Source organism: Maylandia zebra, linkage group LG5 (genome assembly GCF_041146795.1).
Source record: "Maylandia zebra isolate NMK-2024a linkage group LG5, Mzebra_GT3a, whole genome shotgun sequence".
In the NCBI taxonomy this organism is placed as follows: Eukaryota; Metazoa; Chordata; class Actinopteri; order Cichliformes; family Cichlidae; genus Maylandia; species Maylandia zebra.
In genome coordinates this window covers 22,732,414-22,758,239 of record NC_135171.1, presented here as the reverse complement: position 1 = coordinate 22,758,239, position 25,826 = coordinate 22,732,414, and the positions used below count along the sequence as shown (strand labels likewise).

Here is a 25,826-nt window from a genome sequence, read left to right as displayed (position 1 = left end):
TGCACCAAACCTTACAGACACCAAACTGAAACAGATTCAGCTGAAAAACATTTAGACATTTAACGTTTCCTGTGAAGTAAGTGTGATCGGGATTTATTTACTAGACTACAGGTGTCTAATATCAGTTCATTAATACAGTTTGGCACAACACATGTCAGGGGTTGGTTTTAGCATGGGGGGGGGGGCAGCCAGGACCCTTACTGGATACCACCGGCATGCAGGAATCGAACTTGCAACTCCTGCTCCAAAGGTGTGCAGTAACTACGCTGTCCAGCTGCTTGTTATTTTATATGTATTTATTTTTGTTATTAAAAAGTCGATGAATGGATGGATTGGATGTTAGATATTATTTTGATGCTTTTAAAAGATAAATGTCTCTCATTTTGGTTACTGAATTTTTTAAAAATATTTTATTTAAAAATAATATTGTTTTTATTAAATATATGGGAAAATGGATATGATTGGATGTTAGATATTAAAAATGTGAACTGAAAAAGTAAATGTCATATTATTTTGTTCATTTGAGATGATTATTTAAGAGAGGTTATTTAAAAATATTAATTTAATTCATTTTTTAAATTAAGCATTGGATATGATGATATGACTGGATTTTAGATAGTTAAAAGTGTTATTTTGTTCACTTAAAATGATTATTTATAAGATATTTTGAAATAAAATAATGAAGTGGTTAAATTCTTTCATTTAACCTTGGATAAATGTATATGCTCGGATTTTAGATATTATTTGAACGATAAACATCTGCATCACTAAAACATAAAACACTAAAAAAACACTAAAAACTAAAACATAAAACACTAAAACATACACACACTTTTTTTTAAGATACTCGTTTATTTGAGTGAATAACAGCGTTCATTCAAAATGCCAGCGCGTTATGGAGCTCGGTGTGATCATATGATAGACCCGCCGCTGATCTGTATGAACTGGAAGTCCCTCCCCGGAAAAAGCATGGAGAAGATTTCGAAACAAGGCGACCCTGCGTGCAGGGAGCCGACGGTCCGTTTGTAAGTGCCGGGATGAGCTTCGTGCCTGCTTTTGCTGTGTAAAAAGCCCACGCAGAGGAGAAATGGAGAGACGGCAGGAAAACGGTGAGCAGAACGAGCAGCCGAGGAGAGATGTTTATCAGACAGGGAAGCGGATGTTTTCACTGCTAAAGCTGCAGCAAACACGACATGATGTAGGTGTAGATGGTGTTTATATTCAGCCTCTTGTTTCCACAGCAGTCACGATCTCCTCCTCTGATGGTTGGGTTGCGAAAAAAGTCTCCGTTTAATTTTGTTTGGATGCTGCGCGGCTTAACGTGCAACCATCTCCCTCCTCCAACTCCTCCAACTCCTCAGACTTTTGAAAACTTGGGCGTGTCTTTGTGGATGTCGGTGGTTTCTGTGCTTAAAGAGGATGTTGGCGATGAATCGTTTGGCCGTGTTCTCCTTTATATGCACATAATAAACGAGAAGCGCAGAGGCATCTGCTCAGGAAATCAGTGATTTAAGGTCGGTGCAGAAGAAGTCCCGTTTGTTTAACGTGTGGGGAAGAGCGGACAGTTTGGGGGTGTGTTCGCATTTGGAGATTCAGGATGAACAATTGCGCAGACCGACAGATTTTTAAGGTTTAATTTCACTGAAGTCAGTACCAGTTATTTCCTGTCACACCAGTAGGGGGCGCCAAAGATATGAATAAGTTTAAACTGAACTTTTCGTTCCTGGGAAATGAAAATCTTTCATTTATTTCAGATTAGAATACTATGGTTTTACGCCAGCCACTTTATTAGTACACCCTGCTTGTGCGGGACCCCCGCCTTTAGAGCTGCTTTAATTCCTAGTGATCTTAGCTGACAGCAGTGTCTCCTGTCTCCTTCTGCATGTCTTGGTTGGAACAAGTAGTTATTGGAGGTACTGTTGCCTTCCTGTTATTCACCTCCGAGCTCTGGCATCTATGAGGCATCTTCTCCCAGAGAAGTGCTGCTCATTGGATATTTTCTCTTTTTAAATCCTAGAGATGGTTTTAAGGGAAAATCCAAAGAGATCAAAAGTTTCTGTCGCCACATCCAAAGTCACTTTAATCACCTTTGTTCCCCATTCTGATGCCACGTTTGAACATCAGCAGGTCGTCTTGACCGTGTCTATGTGGCTCAATAAACTGAATTACTTTCATGGGGCTGATTAGACATTTGCCTTAAAAGGTGTGCCTAATGAAGTGGTCGGTGAACGGGTGTCAGGCGTGACAGCATGACTGATGATGTCACAACACATCAGTGTTTTGTTGTTTATTCCTGTAAGTTTAAATTTCAGTCATTCAGAAATTTAAGTCAGCATTCACCAAAGTCATTACAGTCCAATGAAACTGTTGTTAAAAAAACAAATAACTTTTTAATTAAAGGAAATAAAATCAAAGCTAGAGATTTTTTGAGGGGGAAACCATCTGGAACAATGTTATTACCGTGTTATTACAGTCTACTGAGCATTGGGATGTCTAACACACTAAATCAACATCCTTTGGGAAGTGCTGTTTGTATTGCAACATCTATTCAGAACTTCTGAAAAACATGCCCCTATCAAATACTCTTAAAATTATAATAATGAATGTACAAAATTAAAAGTAAGAGTCAAATTACTAAAAGCTAAACTAAACAAAAAGACCAACTCTGAAATCTAACTTGATGAAAATAGAAAAACTCAGAAACTTGGGGGGGAAATCCCTGTAATAATAATAAAGCTGTAATAACTTTGAGTTTTGATGTTTATTCCTGTAAGTCCTTTTGTATTGGGCCTTTTTAAGGACATTTAATCTGGTAGTACTCGCTCCCCCAGGGCCCTGTGTGGTTTCAGGGGTTATAGGGTGGAGGGATGGTAATGTGTACTGTAAGAGAAAGTACTCAGAAGCATAGAAATGCAAATGGAGTGTGAGCGGGAGAGCTGGGTTAAGGCAGAGTGGGGGGTCTGGTATTGACACAATGATCCTCTTGTCTGTAACCTTGACAATTCAAACGCCACACAGTGCAGCACACACCCCGTCATCTTCAATGCCTGTGTCACAAAGCAAACAACAAAGCAGATGCTTTGTTTAACTTTGTGCTAAAGTTGCTAATGTATTAAAATTAAAAATGTTTAAACGCTAAAAGAAGAAGAAGGAGAAGCAGAAAACAAAGTCAAGTGTAAAGATACGAAATATTTGTGATTTTGTGAATTATTCCGATTACAGCTGCTTGAATGTAAAGATATAATAATGGAGAAGATGTCACCTCTTTGCTCCCCCAAAATTCCTGAGCAGGAACAATACCCTTCCCACAGAAAATATTTATCAGAAATGAATAAAGTGAAGAAAACTGTGGATACACCATAATGTTGTTACAATCCACGTATTCAGTGGGAGAAATGTTTTGTCACTCATCCAAGTGACTACAATAAATAAATAAAAAATAAATAAAATAAAGTAGATCTGTGAAACGGTACTTTAGTAAAGTATTTTAGTAAATGTACTAACTGTGCATGCTCTCATCCAGTGCACGCTGTGGGTTTTACAGTATTGTAGTCTGATTGCATTGGTGGGAGGGGGGTATCAGTAAGATTCAGTCATGCTGCCCCCTCTGGATGTACCCCTGCCCTTCAGAAATGAAGAAATACCCCAAACCCACTAGTGTAAAGCTATATCAAGATAACATTTTATACCTTCCCTTTTTTGATTTTGCAAACACGTATTCATAGTTTCATGAAGCAGATCCAAACTGTGATGACAGTCATCACCCTAACACCAAAAATACTGAACAGCACTAAAAGGAAAACTGAAACTGACTGAGGCAGCATATTTGGTTTTGTCTGGACTTGTCCAAACACTTTTTTAAAACTACTGACCTTAAATATGTTTTATGTCGTGTTTAGACTACTTCACTGCATTTCAGAGGAAAATATGAAACCCTTATTCTACCATTTAAGTGACAGTCACAACTTTTCAAAGACATAAAAAAGTCACACACACACATCCATGTGCAGAGCACTTAACACGTAAAAATATAATACAAGTGTAAATGGATAGATCTGATCCTTTTTGTGTCATTAAAACTAAGAAGTGGCACAAATTATCTGGATTAATAATAATAATAATAATAATAATAATAATAATAATAATAATAATAATATGATTGCAGTGACAAGATGTTATTTGTTATAACTGCTTCTTTGACTGGCAATAATTTTGTACTTTTAATTAACCCCTTAAGCTGGAGGATATTTTTAATTATTTCTATTTTAGTTATTAATTTAAAAAGATCCTTAAAAACACTCAGTAACAGCTGCACTGCTGCACTGCCACTACTTATGCTTAATCGAAACAGGAAATTAGAGAGTAAACTCCAGCGCTTTGGTAGAAGCTTATGCTCTGTTGTTTTTTGTTTGTTTTTATTTTTAAACCCTCATATTCAAAAAGTGATTGCTGCTGTTTCTGTGGTTGTTTTTTTTTTATTTTTTAGTAAAGTCCATTCTTTGCTTGTGTTGGTAAATAGACTGTAGTCAACTTGATTTATGAAAGGCTCATATCTTGGACAGGTCACTCTGAAATAACCTTTTAGTCTTAATGAGACCTTTGACCTGGATAAATAAAGGCTACATAAAAGTTACCTAAATGAGAGATGTTTCACAGATTTTGGGTCAACAAGTCAGTTGTAACAGACGGTCTGTGTTTTTGGCAGATGATCACTTTTTGGCACGACGCCGTAAAGGAGTTTAAAGATATCTGCTGCTTCTCTCGGTGGGCTCAGGAGTGCCGTAACTATCTGAATCAATATTAACATACTGACGTCACAAAAATCAGGTTAATTGTTCGGTATCTTCTCTCAACTGCGAGGCTCGAGAGTAGCTGGATATCAGTGACGTGTGGAGGGCTCTGAATGTGAGAAGTGGGAGTGTGGTGGAGGAGGTGGGGGTGTGCATTTTAAAACCTGCTAATCCTGCTGTCCTCAATCTCTGCCTCCCGGAGGAAGAGGAGGAGGAGGCGGCGACGGGACGGACGCGCACTGCTCCTCTGCGACTAAACTTTGTCGGCTCATACCAAATAAGCAGCTAAGGCTCACAACTGTTTCATTTCCCCGCTCCTGCTGCAAAGCAACAGACCATCGCTGACACCGTGAAGACGTAGCATTTATTCGGAGTTAATCCTGTTACCCGGAGGATTTTAAATACCTGCCGGTGCGATGAGCGCTGCGGAAAACTCCGCAGAAAGCGACTCCAGCAGTAAACTGGAGTCTGTGATCCAGGTGAGGCTCGCCGGGCCCGCTCCAGCTCACTTGATCATTTCATTAAATGACACAGGTGTGGGGCAAATAATAGCGGCTCATCTGGGGCGTGCATGCGCTTGTTTCTGTTTGGGAGCAGTTTTGTGTATCTATTGCGCAGCAGTCGTGGTCCTGTGCCTGTCGTGGCACCGTTGGGTTTGTGGCACTTTTCAGACACATTATTGTGATCACTCGGTTTCTGTCATGTGTTGGGATTTTCTGTGTTTACAGCCTTATTTCATAGTTTCTCAGCTCTGTGTTGCTGATCTTTCTCTAAACGTCACAAACTAAATAAAAACGGCTGCGCCTGTCCTCCTCCACCAGAGGCTGGAGGAGAGCGTTCTGTCTGAGGAGAAGAGGCTGACAGTCCGGGGTCCTTCACCTGATGCCCCCCTTACATGTCTGCCAGCACGAGTGCGAGAGATTGTGACAAAGAACCTCAGCGACAACGGTGAGTTGCCACAGTCCTCTCTCCTTCACATCAACTCAGTGCCGTCTTTGCCTGACTTTGGCCTTTCTTTGAGCAGCAGGGGCCATGTCCTCGGTCATGTCCCTCCAGGAGGAGAACCGAGTACTGCAGGGGGAACTGGCGAGGTTGGAGGACCTGCTGGCACACAGCAGAGCCGACCGAGACGAGCTCGCCATCAAGTACGGTGCAATCAGTGAGAGGGTAAGGCAAGTCTCCAGGATGCCTGCAAACAGCACTTAGTGGTCATTTTGGTAGAATAGGTTGAGAGGTGGATGGAATCATTATAGCCTGTTAATCTCTTGCGACAAGTTCAAACACTCTTCAGGTGCTCTGGCTTTACACACATTTAAAGCTGAGGACCGTGCCACATTCCCTTTTCCTCATTTATGTGTTTTTTTGGGTCCTTCCTTTGTCTGAGATTTGCTCGTCTCCCAGGTGATGGGGGCTGGAATCAACTGAAGTGGAATGTTGCCATGGCGTCTGTCACCCTGGGTGACTGTAAACAGGGGCTTCAATGGCGAGGGGAGATGCAGTGTTGGGTGGGTGGGTGAGTTGGGTGCTACAGCTCATTTGGGGTGGGTTGAACATTACAAAAGGAATAACTGCAGCCTGCTTCCTAAAGCACGAAGAAACTGTGCCGGAGATCGTCCAAAGGAATCTTTTCTCTTTAAAGAATAAATAAATTTATATATGTATATTTTACTCTTGTAGGCTGTTGAGATGCCTGCTGCTTTAATGTCACACATAAAACAACCAATTTAAAGGAGAGTGTCCACCTTTTATAACTTAATGGACTCATTTCAAAAGTGTATTTAAAGTAATAACTGGTCTCCGCTTTGGGATACAGACACTCTGTAGTACTGAGCAGCTGGAATATATGTTAGTATGTGAGTCAGCTTTCTCTTAAATATAACGGAACTAAATGGCGCTCACCCTGTGCTGTTCAAAGTGCCAAAAAATGATTTATAAACTCAGCAGATGTGCCTCTGTCCAGATGTCACGATCAGGTTACACAAAATAATCCACAAACCTTCTTGTGAAGAGTTTCATTTAAGAGTGAACATCTATACAGCATAGAAAGAAAGATGTGGCTGAAAACAAAGTTAGTATTTCTTAAGTACTATGACCTCCATTTATGTAGTTTAAATGTAGTATTTTCCTTCATTTTATGCATTCATGTGAGGTTTCACAGGAAATGATCAGGATGTGTTTTGTACCAGTGCCATCAGTGTACGCACAAGCTGTCCAGAACAGCTGTTAAATGGTGAGATGGTTTGGGGAAATTCTGTTTTAAAGTCTGGAAAATAGTTCCCATCTCAAGTACTTAGCTCATTGAGAACATGTATATAGGTATTTTTGGACGCAGTCCAAACTTGGCAGTGCCATGCAGATCTGTCGTGAAGAAGTGTGAAATTAAACCCGACCCCTTGCCTCTTACCTTTCATTAAAACCACAGCTGGAGCAGGCGCTGCGTTTTGAAACAGGGGACGAAGACCACGATTCACCAGAGTCACGCAGCCTGGCTCAGCAGAATGTGGATTTGCGCAGGCGGCTGGACGAGGAACAGGCGGCCTACAAGCGCAAACTCACCGCATACCAGGAGGGGCAGCAGAGGCAGGCGCAGCTTGTGCAGAAGTTGCAGGCCAAGGTGCGTCTGTTTTATTTCCCTCTTCTGTTAAGTTGTTATTGATGAGGTTTGACTACTGGTGTTATTTCCTGCTCCTTCAGGTGCTTCAGTATAAAAAGAGGTGTGGTGATCTGGATCAGGCGCTGCAGGAGAAGTCATCTGAGTTGGAGAAAAACAGTGTAGGCGACCTCGAGTTTACTGTAAACATAAGGAAGCCGATTTTTATGCACAGGTTAAAAATAATATGTCCATGGTCATCTTTTGATTTTAGGGTCACAGCGAAACATCGAATGGTCGCCATCAAGATGAAGCAAGCAGCAACCTGGAGGATGCTTTAATCCGTCTGGAGGAGGAACAACAAAGGTGATGCATCATGAGAGAAGAGACATAAAATGATTTAGCTGTAAACCTGTAACGTCCTCAGACTGTTGAAAAGTATCAGTGCAGACAAACCAGAGATAACTCAGAGAAAATTCAATATTATTTATATAGTGCCAAATCAGAAAAAGGTAAAGATCCTGCAATATTAGAGAGAAAAACCCAACAATCAACCAGAGTAAACATCTGGTTAGACACCATGCTTTTAAAATTATTAGGGTTGAGTACAATAACCTCAGTTTTATCTGAAATTACAAGCAGAAGAGGTCATCCAGATCTTTGCTCCTTTAAGACATTCACACAGTTTAACTAATTGGTGTGTGTTATCTGGCTTCATGGATAGATAAAATTGTGTGTCATCTGCATATCAGTGAAAATGTATGCTATACCTTGCCTAAGGGAAGCATGTATAATGTAAACAGAATTGGTCCTAGCACTGAACCCTGTGGAACTCCATAATTAACCTTAGGGTGTGAAGAGGACCATTTACATGAACAAATTGGAGTCTATGAGATAGATATGATTCAAACCACCTCAGCACAGTACCTGTAATACCTACAGCGTGCTTTAATCTCTGTAGTAAAATGATGTACAATATTAAGATGTCAAATCAGAATCATTTGTAACCTCCACTAAAGCTGACGAGCTCTGAAACCTGTCAGGAACTCTTCAAATAAGCCATTCCTCTGCAGATGATCAGTTAGCTGTTTTACAACTACTATTTCAAGAGTTTTAAAGATAAAAGTTAGGTTGGAAATTGGCCTTTAATTTGTTAAAACAGCTAGCAGTGGTTTAATAAGTGTCATTGTAAAGAATTGTGGCACGTAGCCCATAAATAGAAACAGAAACATTAAAACCTGCACTAACACCATTTTTTTATGTCAAACTTTTTTTTTTAATTTTTTTTTTTTTTTTTTTAGCAAAGTCTAAGAGGAAATTATTTAACTGGTATTTAAATAACACATTTACACTGTGACCCACATTTATGACAGCTGTGGTTGTGGGGATAGAGTGAGATGTCTGCTAATCAGAGGGTCAGGGTTCAGTCCCAGTGTTGAAATGTGTCTAAATTAGTGTGCCTGCTAGGTAAAGCTACTTTTGTCTGCTCCTTTATTCACAAGGAAGCAGCTTAGCAGGTTTCTACGCGTGTCTCATTAGGCAGATTTGTTACACCAGACGCCTGTCCTTAACCCAAAATGACTTGTGACTCCTGCTGGGATCAAACCAGAGACTGCTGCACTATAGAGGCACTGTGTGTGTCTGTGTGATTGTTAAAAAGTGTTTAAGAGAGCGGGACAAAAAGCTTTATTAATGTAAGTGTGGCCTATGATGTAGCAGCACTTTGAGTAGTATGAGCAGAAGACGACTGTATAAGTCTGTTTACCACAAGCATTCATACAGTGCTTTATTTTGTGCACTTCAAGCGTGTTGTCTCTATCACACTCACACTTCAGTGGCTGTATCCAGGACAGTTTTCGGTTCATTTCATCATCTTGCCCACATCTTGCCTTCCAATTATTAGTTGAACCTCCTGAACCACAGCTAGGGTTGCACTGACTCTACAATGCTCTCAGTGCAACTTGAGCACCGGCAGTTTATTTAAAAAACTTAAATTCAGCAAGGTCGTCCTCTGAGATCAAATTCTGCTTTTGGGAACATCACACTATGATAGCTCCCTTTGAAGCTGCAAATAAATGTATATGGATTTATTACTTTAATTTTACATATGCAACAGTCTTTAAAAATGAATTTAATCAACTTATTCTTGTTTTGTTTTGTTATTGTAAGGATCGATGGACAGAATTGATATAGATGGTATTGCACTCATGCAGGAACAGCGTATTTTCATGGCCTATGTATAGCAGATATGAATAGTTATCTAACTGCCAACATAAGCTGTTGGCCAGTTAGTCCACTGAGTTATTATTTTTAATTCTTTTTATTTAGGGACTGAAGATTTTTGTGAGACATTTTTGCACATGCAGCCAAAACTATTTTTACAGAAATGAGTCATGAGCTCATCTGTGATTGTGCTCCGTTGTAATTTGACTTTAACTTTTACACCAAAAACATAGGGAATATGAGAGTGAGCAGCCTTTTTTTAAAACCACGCAGACTCTAGTTAAGGAGGATTTCATGAATTCAGTCATGTATTATACCAAACATCTGCAGGCCTGATCAATCTTCTCCTTTGCGTTTTATTTAACCACTTTCTTTGTAAACAGCTTCAGCCTGAACTGCGTGTGTTATATTTGAGTGTTTCCATGTTGTGACTTCAGGAGCAGCAGTCTGTCTGCAGTGAATGCAATGCTGAGAGAGCAGTTGGAGCAGGCTGGTTTGGCCAACGAGGCTCTCAGCCAGGATATCCGCAGGCTCACTGCTGATTGGACAAAAGCCAGAGAGGAGCTAGAGCAAAAGGAGTCTGACTGGAGGAGAGAAGAAGAGGTGGGAGAGGGATGCTTCTTAAATATTAAAAGGAAATTCAGGAAAGTCTAAATTCAGAATAATCATTACTCGTTTTAATTTCCTTTGGCCTCCTGTTCAGTCTTTCCACAGCTACTTCAGCAGCGAGCACAGCCGACTGCTGACACTGTGGCGACAAGTGGTCGGGTTCAGGAGGCATGTCTGCGAAATGAAGAGCGCCACTGAAAGGTAAACTTTGTTCTCCTCAGTCTTATTTTATCTTTTGACTCGTGTTTTGTCTCTCACTCCTTCCCGCCTCTCTCCAATCTCCCGCAGGGACCTGTCAGATATGCGTAATGAGCTGGCTCGGACGTCCCACTCTGCTCAGGTGTCCTGGGCCGGTCTGTGTGCCACGCTGCAAAGTCGGGAGGGAGGAGCAGTTGTGGCTCTGGAGCAGGAGAAAGCTCTGAGGGTTCAGCTGGAGCAGCAGCTGAGAGGTCGAGTGGCAGAGATGATGAGCTTTCAGAGCAGGATGGACGCAGAGAGAAGCGAGCTCAACGTCAGGTCAGGGTGCCGAGCCGTCCTGCAGGCTTACAGTCGTATAAGTTGTTTTTAATCGAGCTGTCCAACAGGAGGAGCTAGTAAAAGTCCCCATTGTGTAACAGCAGGAAGACTTCCAGCACTTTTCATTTAAAACAACAAGAACTGACTCAAAGTGCAAAACTAAAGGTCCTTTTTACCGTCCGTGTGAGTTTAATTTCATATTGTCTGTTTTCGTTCTCAGGTTGTCCGATTTGGTGCGAGAAGGGGAGAGACTAAAGGGACAAATTGAAGAGCGTGACAGAGAAATTGCGACACTAACGAGGAAGCTCGAGGTGAGACACCAGTCACGGAGGCCATAATGGTTTCATACTGGTCTGCTTCATGTGCTTCATGTGAATCATTTCCCTTCAGGAGCAGAGCGGCAGTGATGAGACTGACATGCAGATGATGAGGACTCACACTGAGACGCTGTTAGACACACTGCGGGACATCGCTCAGGTAAACAACACACACATTTTTACATCAGCTGATTTCTCAGTGGGAACCCAGATGGAAGGGCTTCATTTTAACCTGCATTTACAGACGGTTTCAGCAGACGGAGAATCGTCATCGTCAGAAGCAGATCAGGACAATTCTGGGGCTCTGATTCGTGACTCTTTCCCTCGAAGGCCGTCCTCTCCCACTCGACCCTCCTCGCTGTCTCCTCTCCCAGAGGCAGCGCTGTCTGCTCTCCGCTCTGCAGTCACAAACAAGACACTCCAGCTGCAGGTGACATGTTAATCTACAAACACAAAGGACCACACACAAACATGGAACTCTCTGACAGAGGTCACCGATTTTATTTGCCCCCCTTTTCTGGATGTTTAAGACAAGCTAAACGACTTAAAAATCAATGAAGCTCAGACATTAAGTGCTAAAATCTGTGGTGAGACTTTAAAATCTTTCATGTTGTAGGTGCTGTATCCTTGTAACACCGTCATCATCATTCCCTCCACTTGTCCGGTTGTGTTTGCAGGATGTTCGAAGCCGTCTGCTCTCTGCTCAGTCGTCTGTGCAGCAGTTACGAAAACAGCTTTCTGAGTCCGAGTCGGCTAAAAGAGACGCAGAACAGAGAAGCCAAACTCTGCAGCGGGAGAGGGACGCCGCTCAGAGAGAGAGAGAGGCCGCGCTGCGAGAACGGGACCGTGTGAAGCAGGAGAGAGACACGCTGGCCAGGTTTGCCAAACTTCACCTACAAAACTCGCCTCGAGACCCAACAGTGTATTCATCCTCAACTCTGCATTATATTCTCACATGCACACACACACATGTGGTGAATGTTGCAGCGAGAAGGTGAACCTGGAGAAGACGGTGCAGGCAGCGCAGAGCAGCAGCCAGCTCCTGCAGATGGACTGCGAGAAGCTTCAGCTGACCGTGGCGTCCGTGCAGCGAGAGCGAGACCACGAGAGGGAGGAGAAGGAGGCTGCCGTGCAGGAGAGAGACCGGGCGAAGGCAGAGACGCTGAGGGTGTAAGCTGGCTAATTCGTAGAGATTAAGTGAATGTGATGTGGGCACTAATCCACACGCTGCACATGCTCACAGTGTGCCATTCAAAAGATCTGCATCAGCTTCCTCTACATAAGCATCTCAGTCATTAACAAACTCCTCCCTGTACAGCCCCAACATCTCATTTACAGCTTTTGTGTAAAAGTTTGACTCTGTTCACAACTATTGTGCTGTCCAGTCGTCCCTTCCTGCAATAGAACAACAAGCTTCACACACTAACAGATACACACCAAGAGTCCTGCCTGATTTTCAGTGAACAACACGTGTTGCCTCAAACAGACAGAAGCAGTTTGATCAGAGCGAGAGTCGAGCCTCTGCTCAGCGTGGCGAGTTGTCTGCAGTGAGGGAGACTCACCAGCAGGGGGAGGTTCAGAGGCAGCTGCTGGAGCAAGAAAAAACACAGCTGTCTGAGGCGCTGGCTCGGGTAAGAAAATAGTAATAGTCTGTGTATTTGTCAGAGGTGAAACGCTACTAGAGTACTGCCAGAGTGCAAGGGAGCGACACTCTGCCACTTTTTTGTTTTGGATGTATTTGTTGAGATGAAATTAAAGTTAGTCCATTAAAATTCAGTTGTCAGTTTCAAGGTTTTTCATGCGAGAAAGTTAATGAAGGCAAAACGAGTGGTGGAAGTGTTCATGATATTAAGGTGCAGATTTAGTAGCAGTGTCCCAAAAACAATAGAGCATGCTTCTTTCAGCGCTAAATGTAATGTTAGACTGTGTGTTGCAAATATCAGTAAATCAAGTATTTTAAATATTTTCCCTCTGGTGTTTTGTGGAAAGGAAAATCCTACAAATACATTTGCAATAAGGCCACTAAACAACCTGCAGTGTCTACGGCTTTCAGCTCCAAAGCTGATGCTGCACGTCTTCAGACAGCAGCTTTGTAACACCAAAAGGGGGAGTTATACGATTATTTTTGCAGCTGACCTCATAAATATATTTTTAGGAGTTTCCCTTTCGAAGCGCTGACTGTACGACTGTACATGTCGTCTGTGACACAGATTTCAGCTTTTTGAATAGTTTGTCATGAAGCAGCACTCCTCTGGAGCTCCTGCCTCCACGTGAGCTGTCTGATGTAACTAAAACTCAGAAGACTTTATGTTTTTAAGTTTAGTCAGACATTCTATTCAGTTATTCTTGAAAACTTTCAGATAAACTTGTGGTGCAATAGCCCGACTGCTTAAACAAATAGCACCTGTTTGACCGTGATTCTTCCCTCCAGGCTGAGAGCAAAAACACGGAGCTCTGTCTGCTGCTTAACAAGCTCCAGTCTGAGGATGCAGCTCTCAGAGACTCTCTGGCAAAGATGGGCAGCATGAACGAGGGTCTGGCACAGGACAAAGCAGCCCTGAACACCTACATCCTCAAGGTAAGGGAGCTGCAGTGCTATTTAAAACCTCCACATATGTAGTTTCAAGCCCATTTGATATGAAATACTCTTGTGTCTCTGTGGACGAGAGTTAATGCCAGTGTAAACAGAGTAATGTAGTTAGATTCAAATTCAGGTGTTGCAAAACTGTGATTGGTGTGCGTCATCACCCTTTTCCATCCCAGCCGAGTAAAATAAACAAACCTGTTCTAGATTTTAAGAGGTTTTCAGGCCTTTAATGTGACTTGCTCTCACCTCTGTGTCTAAGCTCGAGGAGGAGAAAGCCTTCCTGCAGACTCAGAAACGCGACGCTGAGCAGGAAAAGCTGACCATCAGAGATGAGCTGGTCCGGCTGGAGCAGGACAGGCTCGAGCTGGAGTCCGCCCGCATCACACTGCAGCAGTCGCTGCAGGACGCCGAGCTAAGCCGTGTGGGGATCGAGGTTGAGCTCCAGAGTCTCAGGGCTGAGAGACTTAAGCTGCAGGAGAAAGTCACCCAGGTACAACTACACATTACAGGGAGTGCAGAATTATTAGGCAAGTTGTATTTTTGAGGGATAATTTTATTATTGAACAACAACCATGTTCTCAATGAACCCAAAAAACTCATTAATATCAAAGCTGAATGTTTTTGGAAGTAGTTTTTAGTTTGTTTTTAGTTTTAGCTATTTTAGGGGGATATCTGTGTGTGCAGGTGACTATTACTGTGCATAATTATTAGGCAACTTAACAAAAAACAAATATATACCCATTTCAATGATTTATTTTTACCAGTGCCTTGAATGATGGATGTTGCATTCCTGTGCACATTGTCTTGTAAATAAGAGAACACTGGAAGATATTTCCTGTTTGGAAAACACCGGTCTATTACCAAAGCTTGGTGAAAAAGCAGTCGAAGCAAACAGAATTCAAAATTTGGCATTTTAACTATGACTGTTCATTTTTATAAACCCCAAAAGACGAATTTAAAATATTTAAAACACCCATTTTGGCCCATGTTGTTTGCAACATGGGCCTAAAGCGTTATTTTGAATGACCCAAAAATAAAGGCAGATAATACGACCACATGGCTGATTTCTCGCCTCAGTTATTTTAAAAACACATTTAAAAAAGGAAAGGAAAGGTTTTTAAATCAGACAAACTGTTGGTTAAACTTTGAAACCCAGAAGAACGCAGCAGAGGAGAGACGTGTGTCCGGTGTGTGCAGGTTGGTTTTTGCAAGGTTGATGAGAGACCGCTCACATACGACACTGTGACATGCAGTACCTTTTCTGTTTTTGAATCATCATGTACTTCACACTAATTATAAATAAAAGTGGGCCTTGATATAAACCATGAAGCTGTCTGATATAACAGTATGAAGGTGTTTCAGCTCCTCTCTTTTTAAGGCTTTTGAAAGCCGTTCTCTGATTGGCTGAACTTTGCAAAGAGAGCTGTGGGCCTTAAATGACAGTGACAAGTACATCTCTTATAACTGACATAACAGAAACTGGGTGTTTATAGGACTCTGAAGTCTGAGCTTTTGGCTCACAGAGGTCACTTAACTGACCTCATCATTTTGTACTCGACAGCTTTGTGGCGAGGTGACCTCTTTGGGTTCTGAGTTAAGTCTCGCTAGAGGAGAAGGCCAGAGGAACGAGGTGGCCTTGGAGGAGGTCGGCCGCAGTCAGGCAGAGCTGGCCCGGGACAAAGCGGCCCTCGTGGTTCAGCTGACAGCATCTGAGAGGGAGAACGCCATGCTGTCTGAGGAACTGGCTGCTTTCAGGTATGTTTGGTTTCAGACTTGGTTAATTACTCAAAAGTGCTCAGTGCACGTGTGTGTAAGTTGTGGTTGTAACCTGCAGGTCGGAGCGTGAGTCCCTGGAGACCAGCCTGTTCGAAGTGCAGCAGCAGCTCGTTCAGGTGGAAACTCGCAGAGAGCAGCTGGAGACAGAGAACCAAACCCTCAGAGTCCGCTGTGAGACGGCTGCAGGTGAGAGGAGACGTGTTTTTTATAATTAAAGATAATAAAAGTTGGTCAATAACAGGAAAGCGTTGTATTTGTTTTCCTGATTGTGATTTCCAGCTGAACTAAGGCGCGTTCGCTCAGACGGGGAGATTGCGTTGGCCCAGGCTGAGCGGGAGAAGCAGACTCTGAGTCAGACTTTAAATGCGGCACAGCTGGAGGCGCAGCAGGCCTTGCGCAAGGCCTCCTCTGAGCATCAGGAGGAGGTGGAGAGACTGGTCTCAGAAAAGGTGAGTGGGTTCAGTGGATCACTGTTAGTTTAAATGCTATTTGTATGAATGTTTTTACACTTGGATGAATGTCATCATGGTGTTTTGCAGGAAGTTGTGCGGCACAGCTTGCTGATGGAGCATGAGGTCACGCTGAGAAAGCTCAGACAGGAGATGGAGGATCAGCTCAGCAGAGCAAAGAGAGAAAAAGAGGAGCTGCAGGATGAAATGCGGACTCTGCAGCACGATAGAGATCAGTGTCTCCTCCAGGCTGAGACGGAGAAACAACAGGTCTGATCTCAGCCTGTGAAACTATTCAGCGTCTAGAGCTGTATTTATTCATCAGATAGCATGTGTCATTTAAATCTTTGGTTTAAAACAGATTTCTTAAAATAATGTCTTTGTTAGAAATGCCAGCATGGCTCAGGCTGTTCCTTCCCCCCTTTTTAAACTTTGTTTTAGTGTTAACCAGACATTTTCTGTCCTCCCAGGCTCTTTCCTTGAAGGAAGCAGAGAAGACGGTTTTGTCTGAGCGGGTTTCCAGCCTGCAGGCTGAACTGTCAGCTGCAGCCCTCGAGACCGAGCGAGTGGCCAGAGAAGCAGCTCATTACAAAGAGCAGGAACAGGTGACGGGAGGAAACGTGGAGGGTTTCACTTCCTCTCCTGATTTGTATTTTGTTGCTGTTGTCGAGGCACGAATGAAAGATTAACTACAGCATCACCCTGTTTGTTTTCCTCAGATCAGAGTCGGCGCTCTGACCAGCGAGGTGCTGGAGCTTCGCTCTCAGCTGGAGGATGCAGCCTCCGCTCGTGAGAGGGAGCTCCACAGTCTACAAGAGACATGTAGTGATCTCCGCTCGCGTGCTGACATCGCTCTCAAAGAGGTAGATCATCCTCTACAAGAGCCAAAATGCATAATATCAGATACCAACATCCCAACATATACCTGGTTTCCACTGATGTGTCGAACCATGACTTGATGGCCCACATTTGAACGGATTTGAGAAACAAGAAGTTAGAAAATAAATTGCTATAAGAAGAACATCAAAGCGAGGAGAATCTGCCACTGACCATCAGTGTTTACAACTTTTTTGCATCTGTGGAAGGTTGTAGATATGGGCAGAGGTCAAATATGAAAACATAAAACAGTTTAATTAATTTGTTTTCATGCTGGAAACAAACAAATGTTCTGTCCAGTGACCTCATTTCATCTGATTTTCACCCACCAGCTGGAGCAGTGCAGAGCCGCCCTCGCAGCCACAGAGGAGAGCCGAGACCAGCTGAGGCGGGACTTGTTGGAGACTGAACGCCGCCTGAACCAAACTCAGGACTCAGCAGAGAGCTACAGGAGAGAGGGCACAGAGCTGCGCCGTGGCTTCAGTGATGTCACCAAGGAGAGAGAGGCTCTCAGCCAATCAAATACTTACCTGAGAGAAACTCTGCGAAGTGCAGAAACTGAAAGGATCAGGTATGCATGAGATTGGCAAAGTAACCAGGGACAGAGACACAGAGTAGATGAGATGTGTAAGCAGTGTGTGTGTGTTTTGTTAGTGTGAAGCGACAATGTGAGGAGAAGGAGCAAAAGCTGTCTGTGCTGGAGGAGAATTTGTCTTCCACTCAGAAGGAGGTGACAGAGCTGCGGAGCTGCCTGAGAGAAGTTGAGAGATCACGACTGGAGGCTCGGCGAGAGCTGCAGGAGCTCCGCAGACAGGTCAGGCATGCAGTCATCTCTCTCACATCTGAGCAGAACCTGGGAAATATGTTGCACACAGTTTTGCCTCTAAATGTAAATTTTCCTTTTGTCTGGCTCCAGCTGAAGGTCCTGGATGGAGAGAAGGAGCAGAAGGAGAGGGAGGTGGCAGAGCTGCAGACTCGCCTGTCGCTGGAGGAGCAAAGAGACGAGGAGAGAGGAAAAGAGGTTTTCACCCTCAAACAGAAGCTGGCTGAAGCCGAAACAGCCAGAGAGTCCCTCAAGAAAGAAGTGAGAGTGGAGCAAAGTGAAGAAATTTCCAGCTCTTTGTTAATCTTGCTGTCTTCAGTGTGTCACTGCTGTCTCTTCTGTCTTTTTTTTATGTTAATGCAGCTTTCCATGACTCAGAAGCGTCTGCTTGAGTCTGAGTCGGGCTGGCGCAGCTGCGAGAGAGAGCTGACCGCTCAGCTGCAGGAGGCTCGAAGCTGCGAGAAGAAGCTTCAGGACGAAGCTAAGAACTTGTCCCTGCGTGCTCAGACGGCCCAGGACTCCGCCGCTCACTGCAGCCTGCAGCTGAGCGAGGCGCAGGGCCGGCTCGCCGCCACTGAGTCGGAGCTGACCCGAGCCGAAGCCACGAGGAGGGACCTGGAGTTTCGTCTGAGCAGCCTGCAGTCGGCGCTGACGCGGACGCTGGGCATTGGAGCGAGTGGCAGAGGACCCAGGGGGAGGAGCCCAGGAGGGAGCTCCACATCACCTGGCAGCATGTCACGCCACCACAGCGTCTCACCTCTGCGCTCCTCGCTGTCGCCTCCTAAAGGTGAAAAGCAAACACGAGGCCTTTGTTTCATTATTGTTGCAAAGTGTATTTAGCTCTGAGACAGGATGTTTCATCACTCTGATAAAAAATGACTCCAAGGCTCTTCAAATTTTAGCATAATTATAGAAAAAAATTACTGCTTACTGACACTCATAACGAATAACATGAGGAATTACTTTTTGCTGGTCTTGTCTCTGTAGCATTATAAGAACCCTCCTTCACTCCTTCAGCTATCTCAGCGTAACATCTTTCTGTTTCTCCTGTACAGAAATTCGAGGAAGCACCCCTGACAATACTTTGGGCTCAGGCGCTGTATCTCCTGAGAGAGGGGATACACCGGTGCCTCTTCTTCAGTCAGAGCTGGACTCCGAGACTGTGCGAAGCGGTCTCAGAGACTTCCTCCAGGAGCTGCGTGATGCACAGAAAGAGAGGGTAACGGGGCTGCGCGGCACGAAAATGACAGTACATAATAACTCGAGGATAATCTCTTTGTTTGTGTAGCTCAAGTCTTTGTTTATTGCTAATTTTGAAGGATGATGTCCATTGTCAGCTGGGGGCCGTGCAGCGGGAGCTGGAGGAGCTGAAGGTGGAGCGGGACTCTGCTATGAGTCGACTCACTCAGCTGCAGTACTCCATGCAGGAGTACCAAGAAGGTTAGAGAGTTTACCCAAGTTGTTTAGAAAGAAGGAGATTTTAGATGAGCTCAGGGAAACGTTTCGCTTTCAACAGTCCGCTTTCAAAACTCTGAAATAACCTTCATCTGCACAATGAAGGCAAGCTGCCCAAAACCCATTTCTGAGTAGAATTAAAATTAAGTCTGATAATCTACTGCAGGCTGTGTTGTTTGGATGTCTCATTATAGGGAAGCGTGGACTGGATGAGCGCCTCACCACCACCCAGATTTTGCTCCAGCAGCAAGAAGAGGCGGTGAGGAGAGGAGACAGAGAGCGGCGAGCTCTCAGCGACCGGGTGAAGGATTTAGAGCGAGCGCTGCAGGCCTCTGAGACGGATAAGAAGCACATACAGGTACTCCATGTTTTGTGTTGTCACTCACACAGCAGTGATCCCAGCTCGGCTACAGTCAACATATGGTAGCGCAACTGAAGGACAATAACGGGAAGCGTGCACTGTCGACAAATGTAATAACAACAGATGCTGGCGCACACTCAGTGTTGCACCACCTGTGGAGTCCCCTGCCAGCTCTCCATATGTTTGTTTTTAATGCCAGCACCTTTCAAAATGATTCACCTTCTGGGCTGTGTGTGCTACTGAGTGAATCTTTTATCTGTTGTATTTTTTAGAACAAACGTATTGAGAAGACAAGGAGATTGTTGAGCTGTGGCTCCTCTCTGTTTCTAATTGTCTGTTCAAACATAAGTGAACGTAGACTTAATATGACCCTTCTCCTCCATCCATCTCTGCAGGATCAGTTAAATAAGCAGCGTGCTGCCGAGATCCGCCTGGAGGTGGAGAGGAAGCGCCTGCGGGAGGCGCTAGAGGCAGCTGAAGCTCGCGCCACCAGGGTGGAGCTGGGGAGGCGCAGTCTGGAGGGGGAGCTGCAGAGACTCAAGCTGAGCCTGGGAGACCGAGAGGCTGAGAGTCAGGCCTCCCAGGAGCGCCGCGACTCTCTCGTCAAACGGGTACAGAGCTGTTTATTTATGACTCATGATCAGCTTAATGCGATTAGTTGGGCCTGAGAATTTCCTTCTAATACAGGAGATTTAATGTCACTGATCAGCTGGTGAACATTTAATTATGATTTAAGGCTATTATTTATTCTTATAGTCTGCCATTTAGCCAGACTGATGTACACTATAGTGTTTACATATACAAATAAAGCAACGACTTAAATACAAAAACATCAGAATTAAAAACTTAAAATCTAAAGAAACAAAGCAATCAGCGTCAGTAAAAGTTACCTTGAATTCATAAAAGTCCCATTAACTAAATATAAGAGATATAAGATGGATTTAGATTAACAGATTTTGCAGAAAGCGCACCAAGAAATCTTAGAAACAGTGCTGCTCTGTCTCCTCAACCATAGTCGACATCAGGTGAGATCTGCCGGGGCTGATGTCCTTGAGATAAAAAGCTTTGCTGTGGGGGGCAGCCTCTGCTCTGTCGCACCGTGGATATGTGAAAAATAGTTTCAGTTAATCCACCACTCACTCCTGGTTTCTGTTTCCAAGGAAACATTATTAGTTGTAGTGATTATTCACTAAAATAAAAGCATTATGCAGCAGCTGCACTTTATAGTTGCGGTCCTGGTCGCTGCACTACATTTGACAAAAAGCAGCACTGAAATCTCAATTTGATTAAAAGAAAAACAGTTTTTTTTGTTTTGGCCTGAAATAAACTGGTTTTGTACTAATTGCAGGTTACTGAAGGAGAAGCCCGCGTAGCTCTGCTGCAGAGAGAGGTGGAGATGCTGAGCCAGACTCTGCTCAAATCTCAAGAAGGTGAAACTTTACTCAGAGAAAAAATCACTTCTCTCAACCAGACGATTCAGGAGGCGGCGGCCCTTCAGAGCAGCACGCAGGGTCGTATGGCTGCCCTGCAGAAGACGCTCAGCATGGCTGAACAGGACAGAAGGCTCCTGCAGGTGAGAGAGAAAACAAAGGGCTTCAAACAGCGTGGCTCAGATGTGAATGTTGACGTGAGAATTATTCTATGCCGTTAAGGAACAAATGGATGCATCCCGAGCGTCATTAGCTGAGGCGAGGAGAAACACGGCCACCCTCACTGAGCGCGTGCAGAGCCTGCAGACCGAGCTGACCGAGAGTGAGCTGCGGCGAGAAGAAGTAGAGTCTGAGCTGAAGAGCGCTCAGGAGGTTAGAGACAAACAGATCGCCAGAGACGCTCGTCCACCTGCAGGGCTGCCGATCTGAAGCTGTAAAAGAGTAGATTCTGCACAATGCTGAACTCAGGCCGGTGTTCTTGATAGATTTCTGTCTTCCTCCGTCAGGCTCTGCGACAGCGCTCAGCCAGTCTTGCGGAGGCTCAGCGCAGCGCCCAGTCGGCTCAGACAGAGCGGGCCGCTGTGGAGGAGCGGCTACGTGCGCTGCAAAGAGCAGTCGCCATGCTGGAGACGGAGAAAAAAGATGCAGAGAGGCAGGCTGTGAGGCTGGAGAAAGACAAGAACGCACTGAGAAACACACTGGACAAGGTCAGCGCTGTGTCAACACGTGTTTGTTTCTTTGTTTGTTTTCTTTGTGACCATCTGACATTAAAGATATTAGATTTATATGCCAGTTAAGATTCAAAATGACCTGCAGAGCCTTATAGCTACACCACACACGCTGATGCATTAAAATTACTTTTAAATAAAATATCAAAACAGCCTGAGAGAAATAAAATGTTAAAAACGTCGGATAAGTACGAGCTCCTCTACAAAATTGCCTCCAAGCAAATTCTAATTGTATGATATCATTTATATAAATCATTATAAAAACATGAGAAGTTGATTCTTTTAGTATTCTAATAAATATTTAATATTTACTTCCCTTCATTTAAATAAATGTTTCCAGAAATTCTGAATAAGATATGACATTTATACACATATAAAGTGTTTCCTTTGTCTCTTAAACTATAGAACTGCACAAAAACACCGCTCACATACTGTGTTCACCATCTTGGATGAGTGTTTTAGTCACCACACCACCACACCAGCTCGCGTCCCTGTTTTGAACGGCTTGCTTCGCTGTTGTTACATGTCCATGGTTACATTTTTCATCAGGTTGAACGTCAGAAGCTGAAGTCTGAGGAGGGCACGATGCGGCTGTCTGCAGAGAAGAGTCGCCTGGATCGCTCTCTAAACACAGCCGAGCAGGAGCTGCAGGAAGCACAGCAGCAGATACTGATGCTGCAGGTAGGGAACGGCCGCTGATGGAGGCAAAAGACGACCAAACTGCTGCCGAATCCTGCTGAAAGATTTTGTTTACTTAGCTGTGGCTGGATACGTCTACTGGAAGTGAGGGTTTGTGCAGAAAGAGCGGGCGAGAAGAAAGCCAAGCAGATGTTTCACAGTGACAAAATAAACCTGAGTTCTCGACTTGAGCAATGAGCTTAAAAAGACTTTAAAATGATTTTTTTAACATGCAAGGTGACATAAATGTGTAATAATCTACATTTTTCCCGTGGATGTAAAAAACAAGATTAGTTTTAATGTTATATTGTAAAGTTTAAGTTCATAAAGTGACATCTGAGTAATTTTCACAGATAACCAAACGACTGGACCAAAGACATGAGATAGTTTTGGGAAAGCTTCATTTTAATGATGCTAAAGTCTTAACTATGTTTTTCTATTTACCACAGACATGCCAAAAACAAGCAAATAAATTAAGCTGCAATGGGTTTTGGAGGAATTTTGAAACGCTCATTAAAGTTGTTTATTTCAGGTCGGTTTAACATTTCAGACTTCTCCTCTTTTCTCCTCATTCAAGCCAAACTTTTCCCAAGCTGCAGAAATGTGCTTTAACCGTCGCAGTAAATCCCAAAGCTTTAACGTTCGCTGCAGAGTTTTAAAGACTGTGAGGCTAACGGCCGTGTTTGGAGTCTTTTTTTTGTTGCGTATTCTTCGATTGCTGAAGTCTTAAAAAGAGGAAAACACTTTGTGTTGTGTGACCTGATTCCTGCTGCAGGTTTGTTTGCGTGAACCATCACTGATTTGGTGGAGGACTTTAAAAGTCCCAGGTGTCACTAGATACCAGATAATTTCATTTCTTTGAATTTACTTTTTCTAGTTCACAGATCTGGAATCAGATTTGGACATGACTTTATTAGACTATGTGACGTCTTCTTTCATTAGGATGATTCACTTTTCCCGCATTTTGTCTTGCAAATGACACACAGCTTGTAGTTGACCTTGTTGGACAGCTGTTTTACATGTTCTTAGACAGGCTCGCTGCAGCGCTCCAAACGATATGCTTTATTATTATTATTATTAATTTTTTTTTTTACTCTGTTGTAACTCCATCCATAAAACTCCAGTCGTGTTGGCTTACCTCCAGATGTTCTGTTCCTCTCCTTTTACATTTGGTTGTCTTCCCGTGTGTGTGTGTGTGTGTGTGTGTGTGTGTGTGTGTGTGTGTGTGTTTCATGAGTAGACTCAGCTGGCTGAGATGGAGCAGTCTCACAGTTTGTGCGAGAGTTTGGTGAGGCAGCGCGAGGAGGCCCAGCGGGAGGCGGAGAGGCTGAGGACGAGCTTTCGGGATATCGAACGGACGCTGGGCACTAGAGAGCGCGCTCACCGGCACAGAGTCAAAGGGCTGGAGGAGCAGGTGCTCACATTGTGCTGTGTTAAAAGCTTTTTTTCTCTTTTTTACCAAGTTCACCTGTAGACACACCTGATGCTGGTGTTTCTGTTGCTTTTAACAAAGTTGTTCAGAATATATATATAATCCATCCATCCGCTTTCGCTTATCAGGGTCGTGGGGGGCGCTGGAGCCTATCCCAGCCGTCATAGGGCGAGAGGCGGGGTACACCCTGGACAGGTCGCCAATCTGTCACAGGGCTAATACACAGAGACAGACAACCATTCGCACTCAAACCTATGGGCAGTTTAGATTAGTCAATTAACTTATCCCCACAAACTGCATGTCTTTGGACGGTGGGAAGAAGCCGAAGTACCCAGAGGGAACCCACGCAAACATGGGGAGAACATGCAAACTCCAAATGTTACTTAGCTGGATCCAAGTTTCATTGAGTATAATAGATATGATGGATCATATCTGTGGCACAGACACATCTGTGTTTCTTTCAATATCAATAATGTTGCTTCAGCACAACTGCTTAATCAGTCTCATTGTTTTTTACAGGAAAAAAAAACTAATAAAATGATGGTGCTTGGATTTTTTTTCAACAAAACTTCATCTTAAAATGTTGTGCAAACACAGATGGAACAATGCGATCATTAGTATGTTGAGGTGGGAAGTAACAAAAGTACAAATATCTGTAATTTCTGCTTCTTAGTTTTTAAAAACAGGCACGCTATTTTATGTTTAAAGCATCGGAGGGACGTTTTTGTTTCCCAGCACCACACGACTTCAAAACAAGGAGAAAACATATAGTTTATGTGTCATTTTTTGCACTATACTCAGTAAGTTAAGTTAAATTAAATTAAAAAGTAAGTAATTAAATACAGAACCTGTATTGGTGATACAGGTGCATCACTTCCTGAGCAGCCTTTCTGGTGTGCAAGTGTTCCTGAGCCCATGGAGTGATTTCAATGACTGAATCAGTTTTGAAGTTTTGATCAGTTTTGATTCCTCCAGATTCTTCAAATGTTTTGATGATATTATGTGCCACAGATGATATTTGAAGGTTTATGTTGAGGAACATCACATTTGCATTACATGCATTTGCAGACTGGTGAACCTCTGCCCATCTTCACTTCTGAAACGCTCTTTTTATATCCAGTCACATTAATAATCTGTTACTAATTAACCTAATCAGCTGCAAATAAGTTCCTCCAGCTGTTTGTTTTTAGCATCACTTAATTTTCCAGCCTTTTGTTACTGCCTTCAAAATCCCACTCTTCTGTCCACATCTGTAACCTGCGGACTGGATTTAAAATTGAATCATGTCATCAGATTTAAAAATTACATGTTTAACTTCTGTTTGTTGTCACCTTTATCATTACTGCAGGTGTCTACTCTAAAGGAGCAGCTTCAGCAGGAGATGAAGAGGCGGCAGCCGTCTCTCCCGTCCTCCGTGGTGTCGGCAGGGAACCGAGACGCAGCTTGAAACCAGAAACACCAGCAGGAAACTCCATCTTGAATGTCTCATAGCAACAACGCTACTCCACGGTTACTGTACTGTTTCAAAGATGTTTTATTTTGTGACACTGAATGAACACTATTGTAATTTTGAAGCCTTGTGTTTGTTTGTTTTTTTCATTTTGACTCAAGAGAGAATAGGTGGAGCATTATGATTCAGCCAGCTGTGCTGAAAACACCAGCGGCCGGCCCGATTAGGGCAGCCATCTGCACTCGATCTTTGTCCAGCATATTCCCAAATTTCTTGTTCTTATTCAAGAATCACCACAGGACTCTCCTCCAGACAGGCTGGAATGAAAATCTGCAGATTCCTCCACGTTCATGTGAACAGATGAGGACAGAAAGGGAGGACTTGGGTTTGTTAGGAAACAAACAAACTGAGCATAATGAAGGAATTGTACTGTATGTTCTCTCTGAAACAGATTTTACTGATTATCTGATATATATATATATATATATATATATTTAGACACTATTTTACCACTGAAGTCTGAGTGCTGCAGTGATGGTGCAGTTTTTTTATTAGGTTAGTTTTACTGCTTTTTACTTTATGTATAAATACTGACACTGGTGATTAATAAGGACAGAGTCACTCGTTTGGACGAAGGGAAGCCATGTTTCCTGGAAAATAAACTTGGCTGTGTGTCCTAACTCATGTCTGCTCATTAATACGCTTCAATACGCTGAGCTGCAGCCGGGAATCACAC

The 25,826-nt window shown here is 43.5% G+C and overlaps 1 protein-coding gene across 2 annotated transcripts; it reads left to right on the top strand.

The window, feature by feature from the left end:
* Positions 1-954: 954 nt before the first annotated feature.
* Positions 955-25,770, top strand: crocc (ciliary rootlet coiled-coil, rootletin). Of its 2 annotated transcripts, none has more exons than XM_004544764.4 (37): positions 955-1,109; positions 5,612-5,738; positions 5,815-5,957; positions 7,213-7,404; positions 7,485-7,562; positions 7,655-7,746; positions 10,041-10,206; positions 10,307-10,413; positions 10,501-10,728; positions 10,949-11,039; positions 11,119-11,205; positions 11,290-11,475; positions 11,723-11,922; positions 12,033-12,215; positions 12,532-12,676; positions 13,477-13,623; positions 13,892-14,122; positions 15,194-15,387; positions 15,467-15,594; positions 15,688-15,857; positions 15,948-16,127; positions 16,328-16,462; positions 16,577-16,720; positions 17,066-17,304; positions 17,388-17,547; positions 17,650-17,817; positions 17,920-18,343; positions 18,612-18,775; positions 18,876-18,996; positions 19,206-19,369; positions 19,768-19,983; positions 20,721-20,945; positions 21,025-21,174; positions 21,309-21,509; positions 22,080-22,211; positions 23,449-23,622; positions 24,989-25,770. In XM_004544764.4, exons 3-37 carry the CDS (start codon positions 5,823-5,825, stop codon positions 25,085-25,087), a joined length of 5,856 nt encoding a protein of 1,951 aa, XP_004544821.3. In that variant the 5' UTR covers positions 955-1,109; positions 5,612-5,738; positions 5,815-5,822; the 3' UTR covers positions 25,088-25,770. The 2 variants fall into 2 exon arrangements, with proteins under 2 accessions (XP_004544821.3, XP_004544819.3); XM_004544762.5 differs by lacking the exon at positions 955-1,109 and adding an exon at positions 4,966-5,269.
* The last annotated feature ends 56 nt before the right edge of the window (positions 25,771-25,826 follow it).